The sequence below is a fragment of the Limanda limanda genome, chromosome 19, assembly GCF_963576545.1.
Source record: "Limanda limanda chromosome 19, fLimLim1.1, whole genome shotgun sequence".
In the NCBI taxonomy this organism is placed as follows: Eukaryota; Metazoa; Chordata; class Actinopteri; order Pleuronectiformes; family Pleuronectidae; genus Limanda; species Limanda limanda.
In genome coordinates, this window is record NC_083654.1 from 15,219,582 (window position 1) to 15,238,077 (window position 18,496).

The window sequence follows — 18,496 nt, forward strand, 5'->3', positions numbered from 1 at the left end:
CCACAACTGTTTTTCTGTCAGTCGTCCTGTGAGCTACTGACGACAGCTGCCAAAGCCACAGATGGAGACATGAGGGCATCTTCTGACCCACTTAGGATGTCAACCTTATTACAGGAAACATTCAACTCATCTATTATTAACTTTAATGTGTTTATCATGAACATTATTTCGATTTTTATGACAGTTCTTGTCTTTAATCACAGAGTATAATCTTGAGCTGATAGTGATGAGTTAGTTGATGGGGAAGATGCTCAGTGGTTGACCTCAAAGAGAGCGATGCGTCACTGCTTGGCCACAAATGAAGCTCTGCCTCTTTGAATTGACTGAAATAAAATAACCAAACCCTGACCTCAGCAGCCCTCGTCAACAGGCTCAGGAATAATCTGAATACTTTATCTTAAATGTGAGAGGTAAAATGTAAAATAGCTGGAGAGTTCCAAATAAAAATGTATCACTACTGCATCAAAAACACACATAAACCTCGGGTTTTACAGGAGACACCTCTCAGAGCCGTCTATTTGTGTCCCAGTTGTTGAATGCACATCAGCTTGGTTATATGCAGCAACATGGACACCAGTTATTGTGGTTTAGTTTTGTTTGTCCTTTTGTGAAGGATTTAATTAGTTCAAGCAACCACGCAGCGAGGACAAAGAGAGTTGAGTAGAGGAGAGCATCCTGAAACTGTTTCGATCCACAAAACAATTGAGAGTTCATTTTAAAAATGTAAAAAAGTTGCCAAATCTCTGACAATGATTTAATGGCCATTATTTTTAAAGGCCATATGAACCAAATTACTTCATAAACCAATCAAGGAAGCCAGAGTTAAACTCTTAAGTCGCTTCCACAGATGTTTTTTCGGACATGATACGAGTTACCCAATAGCCACGACGATTAAATCAGGCATTTTTATTCTCCCCACATAACAATTTTGTGGATACGCTCCTCTACGAACTTTCCAATCAGGGCCGAGGATACCGTTGGGCGGCGAATCTGAACAGAAGACAAAGGGGAGGAGGAAACGCCGCGCCTTGGTTGGCTTAGGAGGCGTCGATGTCACTAGGTCTTCAGCCAATGAGGAAGTGAGGGGGAGAGAGGACAGAGGAGGAAAAAAAACACAGACAGAGTGAATGGATGAGGGGAGGGATGTGTGAAAGATCGAAGGGGGGGAGGAGGAAGTAAACAAAAATGAACGCAGAAACAGAGAGGATGGGATGAGAGAGGGAGAGGAAGTCCCCACAGAGGAGAAAACAATGAGAGATGAGAAGAAAAAAAGGAACAGATGTTGGGAGGACAGGAAGAGAAAGAAAGGAGCGAACTGACGGAGTTACTCTCACCTCTAAATACGTTATTATCTTACCTGAGACGGAGATCGCTCTGACTCCTCCGCTCCTCACCACTTCCGACTTCTTCTCATTGTTTGACACTCTGGAGAAAAACAGAATACGGTAAATTAGACGAGGATTACACATCAGCATCAGAGGTGAACACTCAGTTGACGAAACATAAACATACCGACGCCGATTCAAAACATATCAGCGATTTCCAGCATCAGATTTCCAATAAAGGATAAACCGTGGAAAGTGTTCTTCACATTGAGCGTTGTGTAGGATGGAAAAAGTAAACGCTGCAATCGCTATCTGTAAACGAACCTGCACTGCTCAACTTATCTCCCTGTCTTTGCCGTGGTTCCTCTCTGTCATCTGAGCTCCGCTATCTTTACATCACAGACTACGACGGGCAGAGAGAGAGAGAGAAAAAAGAGAAAAGGCGGAGAGCGGAGAGAGAGTGAGTGTACGGCGGACAGAAGGAGGAGGAGGAGATTTCCAGAGTGTCTCAAAAAACCCTTAGTGGAAAATATTTGGCTCCTAAACTTTATCTCCTTATTTGACCAGAGACGGAAAGAGAGAGGAAGAAAGAAAAGAGAAAGAGAGCGAGAGGGGTTTGAGTTGAAATGAACTAAAGTAAGTAAAAAGTGGTTGAATCTGTACGTCTGATGGGCTGCGTCCAGACGGACTCGCGGATAAACAAACACAACGAGCTCCGGCTGAGGTCAGAGTGTTTTCTCTGTAAATCTTTTTAAAGCCTAATGACCTGGAGCCAGAAATCCTAAATAAGGATCATTTTGGAGGAAAAACAGTAAATACAAGGTTGTCACTGTTCAGATTTGATGATGCTATGTCAGGGCTATACAAATACATTTAATTGATTGTTGTTTTTTTTGTCTTCAAATTTGAGAAGAATTATGGTACAGGTCTGCAAAACTTAAAAAGAAAATATCCTCACACAGTTAACACAAAATGTTGATGTAGAACAGTTGTTATTTTTACTGTAACAGTACGAAGAGTAGTTGGACTTACTTTGGGATGGAAGGAAGCGCTCTCTCTCCCTCTAGAGGATGAAAACACACATTATAATGTGTCACTACTCACACACAGCACACAGGATATAACCACACAGTTTTTTCTGCGTATAAAATACATTCATTATACAGCTACATCAGAACTGGATGTAGATATGCCTATAGCAGGGGACTTGTGCTGTAGTTCAGTGAATTGTTCAGCCTTTATTAAATAGAGGTACATTAAAACCAATTAACAAATATCTGATTATTTTAAAGACAAACGTTTCATACCTTTCTGATAACGGACGATGAAGGAATGAGTGTCCATGGAGACGAGTCGACAGTAGCCATCAATCAAGTCTGCCAAGTTCTCTGCCATGGTGAGTGATGCTGTTGTAACTGTGAGAGGCTGAATGTACACACAGACACACACACAGACACACACACACAGATGTGGCCTGTTACAAAGAGCCATTATCTCAGAGGACACACACATACTCTTCCATGTCAGAGCACACTGGGGGTTTCCAGCTGCTCCTAGTTCAAGAGGAACACTTCTCTCTCTCAGTGGTTGTCTAAGTAAATAAATCCAATACTTTAAAATGTAAGAGAAACTGAATCCTTACATTCCTACAGCTGTTGATGTTAAGAAACTCTTACTTGGGTTTCTGACTTTATTGAATAAATGACATGAGAAACTGACAGCGAGCAAACAGAGAGACTGTCCGTACCTCAGCCGCTCCAGCTACATTCAGCTGTAACATGCCTTTCCTGTCCTTCTCCTCCATAGACGAGTACTGGATGGACTGGACCTGGTTAAAGTTTGCTAGATGGGTGGGCTGGGGACAAGAAGAGAAACACAGACAGAGAAGAAATTGAATCAAGTTGATGTCGAAAGGTAATCCTGTTATTTCATAATCTATAAGTGGCTATTTTAATCTCAAGAGTGAAGCCTGAACTTTCCCTTTAAGTTAATTTGCTGACACTTAGCTTTAATAATATTTGGATACAGAACTCTATGAGTCGTGATCCCAGAAGAAACTCACCGTGGATCCCTTGTCTGTGAGGTAGCTGATCCCTTCCTCTGGCCCGATGGCTAACTCCACCTGTATCACCCAGCTCGACTGTTAAGAGTGAAAAAGAGTTGGAAAGAAAGAATAAGGAGGAGAGGAGACATGGAAACACATAAGAAAATCTCATTTGTTTACTCAGTCATAGCTTATAAGACACGCCTCTCACATCTGTGATACATGCAACACCTAATTCTACCAACAGGGGTCAACCTTGCACAACTAACCCGAGCTGTCACACTACTGTACATGAGGACACAGAAAAGTGAAGGCAAGAATGGAAGAAACCTACACCCAGGGCACATTTGAAGCACTCTTTGTCGTAGCGGTAGACCGGAGCAAGAATCTCCAAGAACTTGAGGATGCACTGTTCGTCGTTGAGATTGGCCACCTGCTTGAAGGTCTGCTGGATCAACTTACGCAGAGTTTTAGCCTGAAGAGACACAGAGGAGACAAATGAAATTAAGGTCAAACAGTCATCGTACACAACATTTCAACTGGGAGAGGAAAGTTCGTGACATTTGTGTGTGTTTTTCTGTGTGGGTTGAGAGACTGTGGCTCTAGGAGAGGAAGGCATTGATTGACTATTAGGCCACTATGCTGCCGATCAAAGTGACCTCAGCACTTCAGTGGAGGGGCACTCACAGTTCAGATCAATACCTTCACAGAGACACATTGGTGCCGTTAGTTACCACTCGATTTAACAGATAAGAGTCCGTCTGTTTATCTCTATAGTAAAAGAGAGCTGGCTATACAACTCACAAAGTGCTCTCTAACACAGAGTGACACATACAGTCACATGCTCACAGCTGATGTATTCAGGTTATGTCACTACAGAGGAGACAGATGGGAAATAAACATCACTCTAGGAACATTATACTGCCATTTACACACCTCTACACTTCACCACTTCAGACATAACAATACAGTTCACACACACACACACACACACACAAGTACAATATGCCAAACATAATCCTCAATATCCGATGTATGTCTAGAGAGCCATCGCTTATATGTGGATTTACTAAAGACCTTTTTGACCCTTTCCACCCCACTTACCATCTCAGCCCTTTACATTAATCCACGTACAGATTCACTGAACAAGGGACATTAAAAAGTTTATAGGTGACGAATGATCCAAAACCCAAATACACACTCAATACATAAGCTGCTTTCAGACAGAAAGTGAACTACGGACATTTTTACTGAGGGGCTTTGCGCGGGAACTAAAATATGGAAACATGTCCAGGGCCTTCCCTGCGAGCACCTTGGTAATATTTCTGGAACATGATTGATGTGCCGTCAACAAAAACATGTGATTTCCCTAGAGGGATATATGCTTCATGTCCTGTCTCCGGTACCTCTCGCCTGAATGTTCTGGACATCTTCCTCTCGTTGTGAAGGCATCTGATTGCACAATTTCATGCTGTGTTCTTCATATGCAAAAGGCAAAGTTAGGAAAATGTCTGGTTCCAATTTCCCCAATTTCCTAATTTTTTCATGTCTGAAAACAGCTGTAATGTGAGAAGACACATACACACAAGCGCACAGACTGTACGGACGAAACAAATCTATAAATAACTCTCCATATATAGATTAAGATAAGGATTAAAGGGGATTAAGTGCAGTACAGACCAGGCTTAAAAAAACGTGCAGATTTACAGTAGACTCGGGCATCAAATTAAGGTCATTCTGCACAAAATAAATCAGCACTTTCAAAGCTAAGATTATTACAAAGAATTTACCAGTTGAATTGAATTATTGACTAAAAATGTGTCGCAAAAAGTCAATTGGTTGATTTGGTGTGAGTCTAATGAGGCTTAAAATCATATTATCACAGAATGTTCAATCTATATAACACAGTGTGTATTTTTGGAGGCTGAATTGTTCATATAATAATGGCAAAATCCAATTTTCTTTTCTATTATCTATTGTTTTTTCACCACTATGTATTTATATAGCTTTTTTTCATTTGTAAATACAGTGAAAGCCTTGAACATTGTCAGCTGTCGACTTACTCCAAAAACTTAACAGGGCGTACAAACACACACACACACACTTGTGTGTTCAGCTCTGTGAGTGTTTGTGTGCCATCTCAACACATTTCATAATACAGTACACATGATTACAAAGAATGATGTGTGTGCTCTTGATAGGATCACGGTTTTCATTCCTAGAATTCCAACATGGGCACACATACAAATATTGTCAGTCCCAAGTGTCCACCCTTCCTGAGAGGAAGTGCATCAAGTGGCTATCACCTCACAGGCTGACCACTCAGTAGTCACAGCACTTACACAGTATGTTCTTTTAATTTTGGTGAAATCCACTAGTGTGTTTATGGCTGAAGAACTGTCGGCCTGCGTGTGTGTGGTGTCAGTGTTTGTGTGTGTGTGTGTGTGTGTGTGTTACATGTCTGTTTCCTCTCCTGCTGTGATTTGTACCAGTAGTGCCTGGAAGCAATTTGGAGTTTTGGTCGTCACCAAGTTGCTTTTTGCTTTTACTGCAGAATCGAGCGATACTACACATCAGACACCGTGAGCCTCGTTTGCACTGGGGCACTTCTGGTTTAGTTTCTGAAACATACCCGTTAGTGAAAGCCTCAATTATTATTCTTTTCCTTTATTTTTACTACGAGTCATGAATCCCAATGATGATCAGTCGGATAACTGGCATCTACTAAGGCAGTGGTTCTCAAATGGGGGTTCGCGGACCCTCAGGGGTTTTTGGCACATTTTCAGGAACTACATGAAAAGTTTCCAGATGAATCCATTAAAGTCATCATGATATATGGGTATTCTGTATTGGTACATTAAATACAAGTCTTACATCTTTCTAAGACATTTCTCTTGTGTTGCTCTTTCACATAAGGGGGAATATTTTGTATCTTGTTCAGGGTCCATGGTTTAAAAAGAACCAGTACTGCACACAACCAAGATCCATTAAATTAGGATTAAATCTGAAATTTGCTGACCCTACTTTAACTTCTCGCTTGACGGCAGGTGGTATTTTGTCTTAATATGTCCTCGGAGTGGGCCCCATGTGTTCAGAACGTTTGTCTATAACCTCTTCCAGTCCATAACACTCATCCTGAATAACCAGTCAAATGTGGGCCTCACTTTAAATAAAGCATTAGCACCATTAGCTGAGCTTACAGTAGTGTAAAACATTGGTTGGTACACGTTGGAAGCCTCAAAACTCACTCTGCATACATTTATGGTCACACATAGGTGAATGCAAAGCCAATAGTACAGGTTAGAGTTCACCAAAGTTGAACTCCACGCGAAGCCACGCTACGATTTGCCACGCCACAGGAGGAGGATGTTTATTGGCCTCCTCGCTCGCACAGCTTGGAAGTGAATGGGAGGCGAAGGTGAACAAAATTTGCGTATGTTAGACCAGGCCCGAAGTGTGAAATGGGGAGAGATTAGGGAACACATGCAGCAAAGCGCCGGGTCGTAACCGGACCTGTGGCTGCCTCAGGAGAGCTAAACCCTCCATGTGTGGCTTCCAGCTTCCAGCTTTAGAATATATTTACATCCTTGACCATTATGTACTTTGAGATCCTCCGGTTCTTCTGTCTATTAAATGTTTCCGCCAGTGTAAAGGATTTTGTAATGTGGATATGAAGTTTCTTCTTAATATTCTTTTTACTATTTCTATATTTTTGTATGTTTTATGTACGTACATGTATTTGTTTGTATAGTTTTTAATGAAAAAAGGAGAAACAGCTCAATCTGGAGCTGGTGGGTCAAACTCCGATCCTCAAAGCAACCATAAGGTCAGTTTTACTAAACCTGGTGTCCAGCCTGTCAATATGAATGAACAGACTCTGACTCTTTATAACAGCTAACATCAGTCACTGTTTACTACCACAGCCATCTGCTCTGGTGTGTGTGTGTGTGTCAAGTGGAGTCCATTGAGGGGGAATAATCCCATTAAATGACTACCATTCTCTTTCAGCAGAGTGACCGACTGAAACGTAAATGACAGCTGTGCTCTCTCTCTCTCTCTCCCTCTCTCTCTCTCTCTCTCCACACACTCCACTCACATACAGACACAGAAAGAGCAGCAGATGTGTCAAACCTGACATTTGCTTTAACATTACTACATATTCTTGTTTTTAGCGTTTCTCTATTAAATATACAGATTATCAAGGTATTTGCAATGATTAATCAAGGAACAAACGTTTTAAAGTAACATTCTCTTTACGTACTTGTACTATGATATTTAAATCACCTATAATGAAATTAAAAGAAGATTTCAGCAGGAACCTCAAGTCACATGTTAGGCTGCACACATGTGTGTGTTTTGTGACGTCAGGGGAGAGTGTGTCCTCCCAGCAAAGAAGAAAACGAAGTACATAGATGTGCAGCTGATGAGGGGGGAGTCAGTCGGGCTTGGAGGAGTGAGTGGGGGTGTAGTCCTGAGGAAGACGCACATTGTCGCCTCCCCCTCCCTTCTCATTGTTGCAAAGAGAAAGTGGGTTTAAACATGACCCGAGGGTCGCACAGTTTCTCTCCCTCTGCAGAGCATCTGTCTGCCCGCCTGCTGACATTAAGACCTTTTCGGGTCACCAGGCCTTTCTTTAACACACACCCACCCACACACACAAACACACACACTCACACACACGGCCCCTTCCATTCAACGCGTGCCGTAAATTTATCACTCACAGACACTGTTTATTATGCAAGAATGCCCAGCCATCACATACAAACACGCTCAGCCAAAATCAAAATTGGCTCACTTAATTTAACATAACTGTTCATCAACGTTAATAAAACTATAAAGTGCAGGGAGCTTAAATTTTGTGTGGTGATAAGAGATGTATGTGTTTCATCAAGATAATCACGTGACCTCTGCAGCTGAGTTAATACATCACTTCCTGTCTCGGCTGGTCCGCCTCTCGCCTGAATAATGCGGAGGATTTGTTGTGTCTGTGCAGAGAATCTGCTGCGGTGTGCATGGGTGAAAGGCAGACTACGGGTAAACTGTTGCCAATTCTCCAGTTGTTACTCACAGGTCATGTCTGAAATTGGCTCATGACTACTTCAATCTCAGTCAGACCAGACTGTGTCTGATGACACAGCAAGTAACACATTCAGAAAAAAGCATATCAGAGAAACCCTTAGTTATACCAGAGAGCTGCTGTCAAAACCACAGGCTTTGGTTTCTTGTGGTAACCGAGCGACTCCAGACGGGTTACATGGAGCCCCATGGTAACAGCTGCTGAGTCAGGAGCCAGCCCTACCTACACATACTTCTTTCACTAATATTTCATCTTAGAAAGTCTCATCATTCTCACCTTGACTGAATCCAACAGGTCTTTTGGGAAAAAACGCCTCAAACCGACATCTTTCCTGTAAAGAGAGAAGTAGAGATAAGAATGTTTATTATAGTGTAATTAGACTCAGGAATGTTAATTGTCAGGCGCTGCCGTCTTTATCTGATCTTATTTTTTCCTCCGCTGAGAAATTACTAACAAGAGCTACAGACAGATACAATGAGGCAGACTGCGACTGAACAAGAGCAGAAACACAAAGTTTTGTGACTAAGCGCTGACTTCAGAGCACTACTCATCTTTTCCTTCGAGACGGGGCCGAGGGAAAACAGAAACAGAGAGATAGAGAGAGGCAGGGGAAGAGCACAAAGAGGGAGACCACAGAGACAAAGAGGGAGGAAGGGAGCTAAAACAGGAAGCTGGCTAATGACACAAACTACTCTGGAGAAAAGACCAGTAGAGATGGAGAAGCAAAGAAAGAGAGCAAGGCTGACGTCATCCTTTCTCCCCCTGCTCCTCCAACATAGGTCAAATATCAGTCTCAAACTATTATTACCATCACAGAGAAGGACTGCTGACAAAAACCGCCTGATTAAACGATTTGCATTAGTTCATAAACCACAGGGATGTCTGCCAACTGCAGCCAGCTGATCACCAGCAGGAACATGGGTTTTGTTGCTGTGTGAGAGGAAACAACTAGTCAGCAGTTTGTATCCTGAAGCAAATAATCTGGCAAAGCAAACAAAAACCATCTCTGCCCTAATGTTACACAAAATTTATAGACACTGGACGTAAAACACCTGCAAAAAGTATCTCTGTTTGGGTTTTGTGAGGACAAACGTTCGACTCTTGTAACTAAAAACAAGTCAGACTGTAAACAGAGTCCAGTGAAAAGAAGAGTCTATGCTCGGATATCAGCTGTTTAGACCGGAAGCCCCAAAATACTGGCCCTTGACTCTACTGGCTAGTTCATTATCACACGATTGGCTCCAACTGGCAAACATCCTGCATACATGGAGAATAAAGTTTCTGATGAAAACAAAATAATGACTTCATATTTCCTTAAAGGTTAAAATATACATCTGCCAAAGACATTTCTGTTTCCCTTTAAGTGGTACAGAACTATGAAGATCAGAAGGAAATGATAAGGGAATTATGGACTTTTGAAAATGTTCACATCTGCTTTTGGAAGAGGAAAAAGATAAAGGAAGGATAAAACAATGAAGCTAATAATTTGTGAAATATCTGATTGAAGTTCTGATTGGAGCCAACAGTGTCAGACACCACCCCAAATATATAGGAATTGTTTTTTTTATCCACTAATGCTCAACACATGCCCGGCAGCCGCTCACGGCCAACTGTCAACTCGGTTTACCAAAACCCCCGACAGCACATTTTCTCTCCCCTTTTCTCCGTGGTTTGTAACAGTCACGATACAACAGCTTTTTCCAATCAGCAGGAGATGCGGTGAGACAGAGACACAAAGCAGAGAGAAGAAGAACACAGGAGGAAAAACTGAGGAAAACAGAGGATGAGAGCATCGAGAAGAGAGACGGATGGATGCAGGACGAAGAAGAGACACAAAGAGAACTTGATGGACAGACAGTGTGCATTCTTCTTGGTTAATTGGAGAGCTCGTTAGGCGGATGGACAGAAAGAAAGACGTCAGTGGGAGAGGACAGCTCATTAATATCAGAACAAATTAGAGATGAGCAGCTTTAGGGATGGAGTTTGTTAATGCTTTTCATCGACATCCATCTATCGAGGAGTTGTTGGTGGATCGACAGATGAGTCAATAATGAACGAGTGTTATTCATGAGCGGACACATGAAGTACTTATATTAGAAAAGTGAGAGATTAAATCAGTGTTGAAAATGAGAAGGAGACTTTCTAATGAGAGTTTGGCTAAAAGAAAACAGGACAGATTTCTAAATGTTCCCAAACTTTTCCATGAACGTCAAAATTCTGCACCTAAAACTGAGATACCCTGTTATTTTTGAACATGTCCCGAGGATGAGGAGCCATGTTGGATGTTTTCCCCTGTAACACTTATATCATGCAGAAAATACTCACTCAAGTAGTTCATAGTTGGATTTCTTATCCAGGGCGTTTCCTCTCATCTCTTTGAAGAACCTCCTGGAAATGAAAGTAGTGGGACACAGAGAGAAAGAACCAGGTCAGCTCCATTCACTGAATACACCTCCACGTCCAAGGGATATTAAAGATTTGTTGTTTCCAGTTTTATAACAAATCAAAAGAGTGAAATAAGAGCTTAAATAGAAATAGCTGTTGCTTTGGAAAGTTACCATTTACGTTATTGATTGTTTCAGTGTTACAAACAAAAACCTTTTCAGCTTTTGATTTAAATAGACATCAAAACATATACAAATTATAACATAAGTACTGAACTTGATTAACTGTTCACTGCTGTGAATGTGTCTTACCTGATTTCTAGACAGCCCAATTTGAGAGCCACATCTTGTTCTACCTGATCCCCGATCTCTGTCATGTAGTCATTCTTCACCTGAAGGACACAGTTACACAAAGTGGGTGTATTACAACATTTATTTCTGCAAGCGACCTGATGGCACAATGGTCAAGGAATATACATGGGCAAACAAGCCCCTGTGCAGAAGGGCTGTTGACCATTCACTTCATGTCACCCCTCTTCCATTCCTGTATCTCTACCATCACTATCCAAAAATGCCAAAAGAATTACTAAAAACATTTATTTCCTCATGAGACAAATGGCATCAAATCTATTTCTCATACAAGCACGCACACACAGTCCTACTGACCGAGTTTACCCACAGGCTAACACACACACACTCTTCCTGCAGAACCATATGCCTCGGTGCTGCCTGCTGGCACAACATGAAATATGTCTGCGCGTCTGGGAGCCTCTGAGAGTTTGTGTGTCTGTGTGGGTACCTGGTGGTAGAAGTAGTTGAGTGTAGGTTTGTCTTCTGTAAACTGCTGCACGAAGCCCTTCGGAAGATACCGGATCCTTAATTCATACCTGCAGTGGAAAGGAAGAAGGAGGGAGTGAATGTTATGTTGCGAAGAGCTGCACATTTTAAATCAACCAGTAGCAGAGACTTGAAGCGTCTGTATTGTGTCTAGAAAAGAAAGTTGGGGCAATCTTTTTTTACGTGTACCACTACTACATTTTGTAAATGAGTTTTAAAATAATCCAGTTTAATTGATAATGAAAAAGCACAGTTGGCAGTCAGCTACTGCCAGGGAGGGAAATGAAGAAGCGAGACAGACAGAAGGAGGAGAGAAGAAAAACAATATGCAAGAATGCAAATGAGCAGACCGACTGAAAGATGAGTAGAGCAGAGACAGAGAGAGATGTTGACTTGGTTTGACAAAGCAGGCATCTGGTTCTCTCTCCCCATGCCAAAGGTCTCTCGCCTTACAATAGCATTAGCGCCACGGCCGCCACAATAGCGGAAATATATAGCAGAGCATTAACATCCAAACTGCTGAACCAAAACAGACACACTGCACCGCACACGAGCCCTCGCATCACTACACCACAGACCGGGTCGCACTATTTAACAAGACTCTGTTTGATATAAATCACTAATGCTACTGTGGTGTACAAAGGAGCAGGCTGCACTTTGGAGGAAACAGTGTAACTGAATTCAAAAGGCTGAATAAGTCATGTCTGACTGAGACAGGAGGCTGCTTGTAAAGTGTAACCTCACAGTTGGTCTCAAGAGAGAGATCGCTGAGGACAACCAACACCTGCAGCAGGATTATAAGTAAACTTCAACAACAGTTACTTTCTAAAATCTCTGGTAAAGCTCATCTAGGACACTAGATTATAATTTATTTAAAAGGTCAGGTTAGATAACTTCTCTAATCTCCAAACGGCAAATAGAGAGAAATCAGAGAGTTCACAGTGAACAACATGCTGAAGACAAATAACTTATATTCCAACAGGACGGCCCTGGAGCTGAGGAGTCTGCCCGATCTCTTCAATGTAAATGGAGTTGATCAATCAATACATAAAATACCAATGGCAAGGGATGTAAACAAATAAATCCAAAAGACAACACTTATCATCATTGATTGAATACTTATCATAATTATTGATTACCATCCTGTTGCACAAACACTTCTCTTACCTCCACTCCTCGTTTGGTCGTGCCTGTTCGTATTTCTCTCTAACTTGGGAAACGCCCATATCGGGGTGGAGCCAGTGCACCTGGTCTCTGGATTGGCTGTTGCTGAGGTGCAGACCGAAACAAGACGTCCAGCGCACTTTGTGGATGTCCAGAATTTTCTGGATGATTCCCTAGACACAGAGAGCAAAGAATTTAATTTTGCGATCAAATTTCAAACACCCCCCCCCCCCCTTTATCTGAAGTGGTGCTATCCTGGTTGAAGTGTCCCTGCACATGTTCGGTATATCAGTGTTAAAGCAGAGAAGTTCAGTGAACAAAACAACATTGACCAAGAAGTCATTGTGCCAATTTTGCTAAAGCATATGTCCGGCATTTTGTATCAGGTCAACGAGGGCATCAGTCTATCCATGTGTGTATTTGTCTGTGTGTGTGTGTGTGTGTGTTGCTGATTACATTTCATTAAACATGACGTTCCCACCCAAACAAGTTGACAGACATCATACACACACACCCCATAATGCTCAAAGAACCATGTGCGTTGACTTGTAAAACGCTAGGGGGTCTGACCTAGATACTGGAGGATGGAGGGATGGGAGAGGAGAGGAGGATGAGAAAAGGAAGAAGAGATGAGAAGAGAGAAAAGAGAAGATGAGAGAAGAGGAGAGGAAGAGAGGACGATGACAAAAGTTTGAGCAGCACTAAGTAGTTTCAGCCTCATGGGAGTGGATCTAAAAGCACTGAAATGTAAACATACACTGGTACACGCACACACACAAAGACAGTGTCCTGAGGTTACATGCATTCACACGTCTCATTGTTCTTTATCAAAGCGAACAGTTGGGACGTTGAGCCAAGGACAAACAAACAAAGATCCACCTTTAAAACCACTGCCAGAGGAAACATACTGCAGGTGAAGACAGCCTCATGAACATTTCTGCACAATGCAATGGAATCCAATGATGTTGCTGTAGTAGAAAATTAACTCAGCAAGGTTGAAAAAGTATTTTGTATAAGTGTTTAAAGACTTCTCAAGACTTTTATGACTTGTATTTACATACAACAGATTATTGATGACTTGAGCTGTTTTATGGTCGGAACTGTTTATGACGTCAATATAGTAAGACCTTGTGCGACTTAATTACCCATCAAAGGAAGGAGTGTATCTATTCTTATCACCTCAGGGAACACATGTGAATCAGCTGTTATGTTTAGTTTCCTGTCCTTCCCCCACCTATGGGAACCTGTCTGGATTGGCTCAGAGAGACAGCCCTATCCCCTGGTATATAAGATCTGTGTATCTGACTGTTCTGCATCTTCACTCTGAGTTCTTTGGGACTCCCTGTGTTGATCCTTTCTGCAGAAAGCCCCTTATTAAATACACGTAGATAACTTTGTTGTTTTTAGCCTCTTGTATCTCCAGATTTCCATCACATTGCCTTGCACAAAAGATTGCCAGCGTGAAAGTTGCAATGGGCACTTAAAGTCGAAAAAGCCTCACAATATTCTGTGTTTTTGAATTGTGTCTAAAAAAAAGAGTGCACTGTTAAATCGAAAAAATCAAACAAGTACCTAGATAATTTATAAAGTTTAAAATAAATATGATTGTGTGCTATAGTGTGATTGACTTAAAAACAATCCACTAATATAGTTTCTAAATAAAAACTGTGCCACAGACCTCAAGTTCTGTCCAAAAACTACTAAAAACTCATCAATGAACTACAGAGTTACAGTGAAGGACTGTAATTTATTTGACGTTGACCCACTCACACAATCCTGCTGCTCTTAAGTCACTTAAACACCAAATGTGGCTGGAAATAATCTAAAACCCTTCAGATTGAATTTATAATGCCACAGTTTGGCATCAAACCTGTTTTGGATTAAACTTGACTACTAAGCGTTTAACGATAAAGTGTCCCTTATTTTTTGCACATACAGTAAGTGTTCATCTCTTCTTACCCTGACATCAGTTGCGTCTCCATATCTGATATTGGACGACCAGCAGCTGTTCTCAGTGTTGGTCTCAAAGTGGTGGAAGACTTTGAGAACCCGGTCCACGGAGCCGGGAATGGTTCGGTCTGACCCCCCCGCGCTCAGCCGCGACTTGGCGCCTCCGAGGAGGGCGTGGTTCAGGTTGGGGTCCAGGTAGGCCGTCGCCATGGTTTTCCTCGCCGACACAGCAGCTGCTAGGTGTCTGTCATATTCTGAGGAGGAGAGAAAGCGAATCGGTTAGAAAGATGAGGAGGAATGAACAGATGAATAAGAGGAAAGTGAAGGAGTTTCTTCAACTTTGAAACACTGAAACCTTTGCTCAATTAACCAATCAACCATTTAGCGCAGGGATTTCTGAGAGATACCAAACTGATGTAAGGTGGATCGTTAGTAGAATAATCAATGTACATGTGTCAGTTGTAACCCCAGAAGACAAAGTGCTACACTGATTAAGTCGTGACATCTAGTTGGAATGAAAGCACAGGATGAGACACATTTTACACAGAGGAGCCAATTATATGGCAAAGTCCTGGTTCAGTAAGTTGCAGATTTAATTCATTCCTTGTTTACTGTTGAAACCTCTAAAAAACTGCCAAATACATTGTCAGAGAGTGATGAGAATATATAACAAATAAAAAAATTACAACTGCAGGGATAGTGCACTTCAGGGGCCAATCAGATTTAAGCTGGTGCCAGCTCCCCCCCCTTGCCCCAGCCTTGGATCATGCCCTGATCCCAATTTCTAAGACTCTCAGATGATGTTCGATCAATGAACTTACAAAACAGTTTGTTCTCTGCCGCTCAACTAATTGCTGCGGCTCTAGCTCGCTCAGTTACATAACTCCTCCTCTCTCTGCTGTCGGCTACAGATTGATGCTGTTGTATTGTTTTGGACTTGAATCCTGCTCCTCTCCTACTGCAGAGACACTGTACGTTCCTGATGTGATGTACTTTGGCAAGATGAACCCACAGGAACAAATGAGAGAGCAGAGGGAGAACTAAAAAACGACAAGAGGTGCAGTCCAGGTCAAGGTTCAGTGTGTGAGCGCTCGTATCTGAAGACAATGCACCTCAGGCTGACGTCTTTCCTGAATAAGAAATCCTGACATTGACACACTTCCTGGAAATTCATGGCAACTTCATGTGGGAACGGCAGACGCGTATTTTGTTATGTGCACGTGAGCTGCTGTAAAAACGAAGAGAAAGATACCGAGATTTCTCTTTTCACTCTGCAATTTTCTGCTTCGCTATCTTCCTGTGCTTCTCCTCCCTCCTCCATTAGAGGAAAATTGATATGTTCCAGCAGGTAATTACACCTGAGAGAGAGAGAGAGAGAGAGAAGGAGACACACAGACACACACTCGCCTCAGAGGAGAGCCCTTAAAGTTGCTGATGGATATATTCCAACATAAAAATGTGCTCCCATCTTACTTTGCCAATTCCAATTAGTAATGACTTTCATTGACAAATCACTTTGCTCCCAGCTCACTCACACTCACACACACACACACACACACACACACATACACACACTCACACAAACATTTGCTCGGTAATGGAAGTGTTGGCAGTACACCAACTCAGTTCCCATGGAGTCAGATGTCACTCTTGTGTTTCCATGTGTGTGTGTGTGTGTGTGCAGAGGGAGATTTGATTCATTCATACCTCTTTCCCAACACATGAGGAAGGGGCTACAGCCACTGGTCGCCATGGAAACACATGTCTGTCCCTCCCTGTGTCTGTCTGTGCCTAGGACAGATAGACAGCTCGCGGGATCGCAACCTCGCATCACACACACAGAAAAGCGAACTTCTCTTGTGCAGAAGTTAAATAAATAAACACACTGAGCTGCTGACACAACTGTGAGAACGCTTTCACATAACCCAAACACTAACACACAGACACACGCTAACACACACTCTCTCTCCGTCTCCAAGGCAGAAATCTTTGTCTTCAACTTTTGTCAACAGCTTCTCCAGCCAACAATTTCTTCCAGGGGCAGAAATCAAAAAGGGCAATGTTCTGCTCTGTTGACACGCTGTAAAGAGTGCGAAGATGCAACAAAAAACAAATGAGGGATAAAGTAAAAGATTCCCATCCTTCAAAGAGTTTCTTCTCTGTTAAGTTTTGTCTCCTTAATCTTCTCTCGTTATCCACGGTGGCACAATATGAGAAAATCCACCCAGAGATGTAAAGTTTCTCATGCAAAAACTTCTCCGCTCCTCCGATTCTGTCCTCTTCTGAATGACTCCTCAGTGGCCCCTCTCTGATGACAACACTCTGTTTTTTGCCCGATTTCTGCCCCCATGCCTGTGCTCCGTAGTTACACAGTTGCCGTGGAAGCGTGAAGCAACTCTCGTTTTGGAAAGTGTTCGGGATCCTGTGATTTGTAAGAAGATGGATTCTCCGGCAAAAGTTCCAATCCAACTTTCTCCCAGGGAGCTTCTTCCAAATGGATTGTCACTCAGTCAGCGGTCACAGAGAAAGAGGAGCAATTACTGTGCTCGGAGAGAAACAAAACTGAAAGTTGTCGACTTCTCTTAGAGACAGAAAGTGAGAGAATAGAGGGAACCAGAAAAACAAAGGAAACAGAGACAGCGGAGCAGGGAGAGAAATGCAGCAATTGTTTCAAGTTGAATGAGAGGAAAAGGAGGACAGAGCAGAACAAGTGACAGAAAGTTGAGTGGGGGAACAAGAGAGCTGGACAGAGGAGTCCTGGAAGAGCAGGAGGAGCTAGAAGCTATTAATATGCTAATCAGGGCTCTTCCATTCATTAGAAACCCCGCCCACCTCTGTTACTGCAGGAGGAGACTGTGTCCTGTATCTAAACTCACAGCTGCGAGAAAAACACAAACCAATCCACTTTCAAACCACGAGCACCCAATCAATCATTCTCCATATTGTACATCAGGTCATACTCTTCTTTCTTTCCTTTCTGTTTCTAGAGCGCTCAAGGTGCTTTCTGGGAGCTTGTCTCCTTGACAACGTACCTACAATACCCTACAAGTGAGTGGCGCCTAGCGGTGTGCCGGTTACGCCTGACCAGATGCCAGCCGCCGTTAATCAAAAGGACGTTTATACGGCTGAACACATCCTCAACTGAAGAGCTGACTGAACAGACATAAGTCTATCACTCAACACTCTTTATTCTCTGGGCCGTATAAGGCCAACAATTCATATTTGCAACCTCTGTTACACATGACACATAACGTACCTCTGTCCATCCTGGGAGACGTGTCCTTCATTGTGACTCTCTGTTTTTGTTTCCTGTTAAAAGGGAGTTTTTTTGGTAGATTTTTGTCTCTAGTTGAGGGTTAAGGAAAGAGGATGTTGCACATTGTAGAGATTGTTCTGATTTGTATGTTTGGGCTATACAAATAAAATTTGATTTGATTTTAATCAATTGCAGAATAACATCTGTCAATCTGACAGACCAACGACATTCCTGACTGACCACTATAAACCAATTGGCAATCCACCATGACCATTTCTTGTGGGCTGAGGTTTTGCAGTCATGAATTTGGCATTTTGTTCAGTGCCATTTTGGTTTCTTTAAGCCAGATACCAGGTATTCATGTTCTGATGCCTAATGTGCTTTATCGTCTTTTGGGGTTTTACGTTTGAATATGTGGAAATGCTGTTTTAGGAGCACTGGCCAGGTAGAGCTGCACCA

At 42.3% G+C, this 18,496-nt stretch overlaps 1 protein-coding gene across 2 annotated transcripts in view; it reads right to left on the minus strand.

Annotated features, from left to right (window-relative positions):
• The window catches only part of ptk2aa (protein tyrosine kinase 2aa), a 55,686-nt gene that overhangs the window by 17,426 nt on the left and 19,764 nt on the right, over window positions 1-18,496 (minus strand). The window contains exons 1-13 of one of the 2 annotated variants that reach the window (XM_061092465.1): window positions 16,489-16,509; window positions 14,791-15,035; window positions 12,835-13,004; window positions 11,630-11,717; window positions 11,143-11,222; window positions 10,772-10,834; window positions 8,723-8,777; window positions 3,704-3,844; window positions 3,388-3,465; window positions 3,073-3,180; window positions 2,633-2,750; window positions 2,358-2,388; window positions 1,358-1,425 (exon numbers count right to left, since the gene is read on the minus strand). In XM_061092465.1, the coding sequence (XP_060948448.1) occupies window positions 1,358-1,425; window positions 2,358-2,388; window positions 2,633-2,750; window positions 3,073-3,180; window positions 3,388-3,465; window positions 3,704-3,844; window positions 8,723-8,777; window positions 10,772-10,834; window positions 11,143-11,222; window positions 11,630-11,717; window positions 12,835-13,004; window positions 14,791-15,035; window positions 16,489-16,504 (1,261 nt within the window). In that variant the 5' untranslated portion in view covers window positions 16,505-16,509. Of the gene's footprint in view, window positions 1-1,357; window positions 1,426-2,357; window positions 2,389-2,632; window positions 2,751-3,072; window positions 3,181-3,387; window positions 3,466-3,703; window positions 3,845-8,722; window positions 8,778-10,771; window positions 10,835-11,142; window positions 11,223-11,629; window positions 11,718-12,834; window positions 13,005-14,790; window positions 15,036-16,488; window positions 16,510-18,496 lie in introns of those variants that run through there. The other variant, XM_061092466.1, reaches the window with a different exon arrangement.